At 45.3% G+C, this 6,707-nt stretch overlaps 1 protein-coding gene across 1 annotated transcript; it reads right to left on the bottom strand.

The window, feature by feature from the left end:
• Positions 1-2,461: 2,461 nt before the first annotated feature.
• Positions 2,462-5,973, bottom strand: LOC309856166 (melanoma-associated antigen B10-like). The gene is made up of 3 exons (XM_082716972.1): positions 5,935-5,973; positions 3,931-4,054; positions 2,462-3,831 (listed from the first exon to the last, which is right to left on the bottom strand). The coding sequence occupies exons 2-3, from the start codon at positions 4,003-4,005 to the stop codon at positions 2,956-2,958; spliced, it is 951 nt and encodes a 316-aa protein (XP_082573098.1). The 5' UTR covers positions 4,006-4,054; positions 5,935-5,973; the 3' UTR covers positions 2,462-2,955.
• Between the last annotated feature and the right edge of the window lie 734 nt (positions 5,974-6,707).

The following is a 6,707-nucleotide window of genomic DNA, read 5'->3' on the forward strand; positions in this document are numbered from 1 at the left end:
TCCTAACTTCATGAATATATTTTTGCTCCAAGATATTATAGCCACTATATTCTGTGTCAAATTAGAGTCTACCTATCAGCAGGCATGGAACACTGGGTGTGGTGCATAAGCAATGAATTTTGGAACACTGAAAAGAAATTAATTTTTTTAAAAAAATAGACTTTTGTGAATGTGGTGGAGGTATCCAGGGTGGGGGGTGGGGGTAAGGGAGTGTCTAAACCTCACTGTCAGAATTACAGGGGAAGGCAATTGCTGTGAGAGGAAGAGCCAGGAGGAGAGATGGAAGCTGTAGGGAGTTGGAATGCTCTGAGTCAGGGGAGGCCGAGGGACAGCAGCTGTCTCTTCCACCAGAAGCAGGTGCAGCTTCCAGAGGAGGACAACAGAGGAGAGCTGGCCAGCAGGTCAGATCCTAGTTTGGACACAAAGGCCCAGCGGGGAAGTCCCAGTGGAGGGAGCTGTCATGCAGGAAAGTGCCGCCGGGACTGGGGACTCCACACAAGTGCTGAGACCAGGGCAGAGCCAGCTCTCAAGGGACCCTGGGGTGAGGGGCAGCAGGATCCTAGGAAAATGAACCCCATGAACCCCCAAATTGTGTTTGATTTTCATTTGCACCTTCCTTCTTTAAACCTGCTTTTAGTACTTCGGCCACAGGGTCTTTCTTTCATTGCCAGAGAGCCATCATGGAATAGTGAGAAAAGAAAGTAATTAAGAGACAGAAGGTTGGCTTTGGGCTGCAACCGCGTGGGCTCCAGAGGAATTCAGACCAGGGCTTTATTCTCAGGGTTGTGTTTTCTGAAACATGTGAAGTCATGAAAATTTCAGAGATATGTGTACCTCAGGTTTCTCGTCTGCAAAATGGGCTTAATGTAGTCAGCTTGCGCTCTGGCTCAGTGATACCTTGTGAGGTCAAAAACTGTTGGAATGCAATTTATGTAAGGCACCTGGTACAAGGAATGGCTTTTTGGATATTTAATAATTACCAGTTATTACTATTAAAATTCTGACATCAAATGCTGTCAACCTCCCATCTTGGAATTTTAAAATATATTTTTATCCTGGATATGTCAGAGAATATACATAGCAATACAAAGCTCTAATACATAGCACACCAAATCAGCCAAGATACTTTCAACCAAATAAAAGTAAGTTACCCACTAAGGAACATTTTGAGGATTTTTATCGTGAGCTGGGAAAATCTTCCCCCGCTGTATGCATAGAATGTTCATAGAAAATGTGTCAAGGGCTACCTAGTTCACTCTCATCAAAACATCTATCTCTTTTTTTTTTGAGTTTACCAATTTACACACAAGATAACTTAATTTAAATACTCTATTAAAAGAGTGAGCTCTTAAAAAAAAAAGTTAAAAGAGTGAGCTCTGTCTTTGACAGTACAAGTCAAAGATTGCCAGCAAAATGGCTTCTGAGAATCACAGGTTAAGGCGTAATTAATTACCCTTATTTCTCAGAGACTCCCTGGAAACAATCTACATAAAATATCTAGTTTGTGCACTATGTTCACCTATACTGAGACAAGAGCACAGGGCACCTTTCATTTCTGTCCCATTTCTGGCTAATTCGTGATCTTAAAAAGTAATTTCTAGAAATAGTTTTCCAAACCAGGCTTTATTTTTTTTTTAATATTTTATTTGAGAGAGAGAGTGAGGGAGAGAGAGCATGAGTGGAATGTAGTAGAGCAGAGAGAGAGAGGGAGAAGCAGTCTGGTTATTTTCATAACCTCACTACATCTACAAAGTATAACAACAAATTCACAGGTTTCGGAGATAAGGGTATGGGTATCTTCTTGGAGCAATTACTCAGTGTACCTCCAAGGTGGAAAAAGTCTCCCGGGAGACATGCCAGCTTTGATAAGAAAAGAAAAACTAACAGGCCATCATTTTACTGACTTTTGTCTGTATGTGCTGCAGGGGAAAATCCTGGTTTTCAGGGTGCCCAAAGACACCTGGTATGGGGCTCGATTCCAGGGTCCTGGGATCTTGACCTGAGCTGCAAAGGCAGAAGGTTAACTGACTGAGCTAGGCATCCCCACACCAGGCTTTAGCCTCTTAACTCTGGACACAGCTTCTGAGGGTTTGGCCCTTGCCTCACTCCCACAGCAGCTTCATCTGATCCACCACCCAGCTTCGGGTAAAGCTGACTCACACCAAAGGACTTGCAGTTTTCCAAGACCCCAGACCCACGAACCTCGAGGTGCTTACACTTGACTTCTCACATCTGGATCCTCCCATGTCCTCTCCTTCTATTCACATGTCCTTAGGTCTTAGGGTGTATCCCATCGTCTTTCTTACTTGACAGCTGTTTCTACACTCTAAAACCCTATGGGCACGGTGGGTGGGTCTTGTTTATTCTGACACTCCCAGTACTAGCAGGAAGCCTCCCAAAGATGCTGAAGGAATGTCTAAGAAATAAACGAGACAGTGTGCAAGAGGTCTAATTTATTGTGCTACAATTAATCCTACATTCTTAAGTAATCTATATGTATATGTACACAGGCAGTATCATTTAGTTTTAAAAAAACTAAAAGTGAAAAGAAAATGCAATATTTGGCCATCTTTTACTTTTTCTCTATTTCTTGACCCCAAGTATCTTACTGCTGAATTCTTTTACATTTCCAAGGAAATGCCTAATCCACTGACATGTTATCACAGTCCAAATCAGTAAATAAGATGAGGAATTTCACAATTTGGTTTACAAAATAATAATCTCTTACTCTTAAATCTCATGTACAGCACAAAATTTGAAAATGTTATTCATAACCTTGTTTTTTTGAAGCTAATAAACCTTCTATCGAAAGAAAAAACAATTAAAAATTAACATATAGAATGAGAACATAAACATGCTATGCAGTCTGTTTTCTCTGCCCCACCCTGACCTTCCACTAAAGAGAACATGTATTTTTTTTTTAACAACAAAATGAAGAATCTGTCTCACATTTCACTAGGGGTGGGAGGAGCTGCTAGCCATGGCCCTGGAACGGGCACTGGCCATGGCCTTGGAGCGTGCATTAGCCCTGGCAGCAATAAGAGCCTTGGCTGCAGCTCTGGCTTGGGCTCGTTCTTCCTCATCCCTCAAAGCCTCTTCATAATAGGATGGAAAGGCAGAGGGGATGGTATCATGGATCTTGGCCAAAAACTCAAGAACTCTCATCTTGCTGGTCTCAGCGTGGGCTCTGGGACCCCACAGGAACTCATAGCGTGGAGGATCACTGTTGACCACCTGCCTATACTCCAGGTAATTTTCTTTCACCAAATCTCTGGTGATGAGCTTCCTCGGCTCCCCATAGATGAAGTGCTTCCTCCCGGGATATAACCCCATCATATTCAGCACTTCCCAGACTTGCTCCTCAGTGGCACAGTTGCCCTTTGTGAAGATCACGCCCAGAACGGTCATCAGCAGACCAGTCTCAGGCACACTACTCTCATTACTAAGCCTCCCATCATAGCTTGGTTCCAGTTTGTTGACGAGCACATAGATGTGCCTATTGGGATCCACCTCCTTCATGTCGAGGCCAAAGACCAGCTCTAAGTGATCAGAGGCTTTCCTGAGGATCACATGGAAGTAATTCCTATAGATCTGAATTACATTTCTAAGCATATCTGCCTTGGTAATGGGCTCTTTGGTTTGATACTTATATAGCAGGTAGTATACCAATATAAACACCTTTTCCCCCAGAGGGCTTCTATGGAAGGGCTCAGTGGCTATTGGATTCTGGAAGGATCTTGGCCTTCCCTGTACTTCATTGGTGCCTTCATTTGATCTCATGTATGACACAGCTGCAGCAGTAGTGGCGGTGAATGTGGCTGTCCGAGGACCCTGGGGATTGAAAATGATTCAGCTAGTGAGCTCTAAAGGAATGTCTTCCGAATGAGGGGAGGAAGAGGAGTGCAACTGAGCAGCGGCTTGAGCACTTACCAGATCCTGTGAACCTTCTTGGGCCTGTCGGCGTCTCTCACGGGCCCGGAGCTTACTCTTCTGACCCCGAGGCATGATGACTCTGTTCAGGTGCAGCAGAGATGTGGACACGTGAACCAGTAACCTGGAAGAAAGAGGATAAGATGGTGTGTGCCCATTCACAGGGCGATGCTGTCTTGGCTTTATAAATGACTACCTCTGCAGGTTTTCTTACGTGCACTGCTCAAGGAATTCACAATGTTCATTTTCTCTTCTCAGCTTGTTTCCTAAGAACCTTGTGAAAGTAACAAGAGTTCACCTTAAACTGCTACCTGCCTGATCTGCCTAGGGCCTTCTAGGGTGACAGCAAGGCCTAGAATAGCCAGGCTCTATGGAGGCCTCTCTGTTTGGGGTAGGTGTGTTTCTCTCATTTCACTTCCAGGACTATCATTTTGGTTTCTGGCTGCTTCTGGTTTCCCTTTATTGCTTTCAGGCTGACCTCATTTCAATACTTCATCTCCCTTTGATTCCAGAGGAGAAATTGAGGGAGACTTCAACTGACTATATCTTCTCAAGGATGACAATACAGAAAGAGCTCAGAAGGACTGTCTCCATCCTGGGGTAATTAGGGTCCTTACTGTTCATTCAGGGTCCTCACCTCATCTTCTGCTAGGGCTTGGTACTCTTCCCTCTCCTGGTGTGAGACCACATTTTAAGACAAGGCCCTTATATTTTTAAAAATTACTTAAGAGGTCATTAGGGAGCCCTTAGTCTGACATATCTGCCTGATACCTTCAGGGTTTATAGCATGGTTGGCACTCTGTGCAGACCTGCTTTGATATGAAGTCAGTGGTTTTCTCAGAACTCAGTCAAGGTCTTTCTCATTACTCTTGTTAGAACCTGTAACCTCTTTCTGCTTTTCCGAGATTGATGCTCCAGTCCAATGGCCTCACCTCTCTAAGTTTTCACAAGGAGAATTCAATGGATGCTGTATCAGACAATTCCTGCCCAGGGCCTATCAGAAATCTGTGTGACCCCTTACCTTTTGGGGTAAAGAGGGTTCCCTCAAACCTTTTGCACTACCTCTTGGCAGGACCTAGAAGTAGTTTCTTTCAAAAACCTAAAGCAGCCCTCCTCACATGAAGCCATTCACTTTGAAATGCCAGATTTTGTAATTTAGGATGCTTTGCATCCAACCACTCTCACCTTCGCCCTCCCTAGGCTGGAGAACAGTATCAGAACTCTGAAAACCCATTTTTTGGGGTGGGAGGTCACTCGGACCTCACTCAGTGTCCTCACCTTTACTTCTGTTAGGACCTCAGACTCTTCTATTCACTGACCCGAGGCCAGAAACCCCACCCCAATGCCATCTCCTCTTTGAATCTACAAAGGAAGAATTTAGAAGGTACCACAGAGGATATTCCTTGCCCCAGACTCACTGTTGCTGATGGCAGGGCCCAACTCTGTGCAGCCCACTCTTACGGGATAGTGGGTATCCTCATATCTCATGAAGGGACTTATCTTACCTCCTGACAGAGCCTGAGTCTTCTCCCTCTAACTTACACAGTCCCCTTTGCACCAATTCTTTCATTTCCCTGAGACCAGAGATAGAATTCTGGGTGTCTTATATCCGGCCACTCCCACCGGGGTCTCCCAGGCCTGGCCGGAGGGGCCTGGGTTCTGACTAGCCTTTCTCATCTGTTGTAGTTGGTTCCATCAGAACTTAGGGTCCTCAACTAGCTCTGGAAGGCCCAGTGCCAACCCCTGATCTGATACCATCCACTCCCTGTCCAGAAAGGGAGAATTTAAGGGCACTACATGAGGTAATCCTCGTCCAGGGTCTGCCGGGATTCTGCCAGCCGCCTCCCCCCCCCCACCCCCCGCCTTTCTGGTGTGCACGGCCACGCGCGCATTCCTCAGACACGGAGTGGGGAATGGGGGGGTGGTGTGCCCTCAAGTCTCATTTAGGGTTTTTACCCTAATTCCAGACGGAATGGAACTCTTCCCAAGAGTTCTCCGGCTCACCTGATACCACCAGCCGGAACAATACTTTCACTTCTCGGAGAAGCCAGAGACGGAAGTTGGGGGGAATCCACTTCCCACTTCCGGTTATTCCCATAGGGGCTGAAGTCAGGGGTGTGGCCTTTGGAGGTGAAGGGTGGAGTCTGTTTTGTGGGGGTGGAAGACTCTGGCGAAACTTACTCAGAGGTCTTTTGTTGTCTCCTGGGAGGTCTAGGACGTGACTCTTTCGTGATTTGAGTCAGTGAGCCTCAAGCCAAGACTTCGTCGTCGGGTATCCCACCTTCCAACCCTCCATTCCCAGTTGCCAGAGGGTGAAGTGAAGGAGCCCCTGAACCTAACAGCGAGTTATGGGCTTAGAAGTGCTGATAGCAGGGATGGGTCTGTATAGGTCCCTTCTGTTATGGTGGAATGGCTCCCAAAGAACTCCCTCAGGATCTTAACTGTTACATCTTAGGGTCTGGGACCCTTCCCTCTAATGGCCTGAGGATGTGGATATAAAAATTTCTGTAGATTGTGTGATAATTTTGAGAATGGTTAGTCCGAATCGTGTTTTTAATTTTTTTTATTAAATATTTTTAAAAATTTCAATTCAATTGAATCAGGGTTGTGGCAGTAATGGAGTTTTGGATTTCACATATAACCATCATTCCCAGCTTAACAAGAAAGTGTACCATCTCCAGTAGTTTTCTTTTCTTTTTTTTTTAAGATTTTATTTATTTATTTAACAGAGAGAGAGAGAGAGCGCGCGCGAGATCACAAGTAGGCAGAGCATCAGG

This window comes from Mustela nivalis, assembly GCF_964662115.1.
Source record: "Mustela nivalis genome assembly, chromosome: X".
In the NCBI taxonomy this organism is placed as follows: Eukaryota; Metazoa; Chordata; class Mammalia; order Carnivora; family Mustelidae; genus Mustela; species Mustela nivalis.

Coding starts and splice junctions, on each gene's coding strand:
- LOC309856166 (XM_082716972.1), bottom strand. CDS start 4,005: ATGCCTCGGGGTCAGAAGAGTAAGCTCCGGGCCCGTGAGAGACGCCGA. Junction 3,832..3,930: donor AAGAAGGTTCACAGGATCTG/GTAAGTGCTCAA, acceptor TTCAATCCCCAG/GGTCCTCGGACAGCCACATT.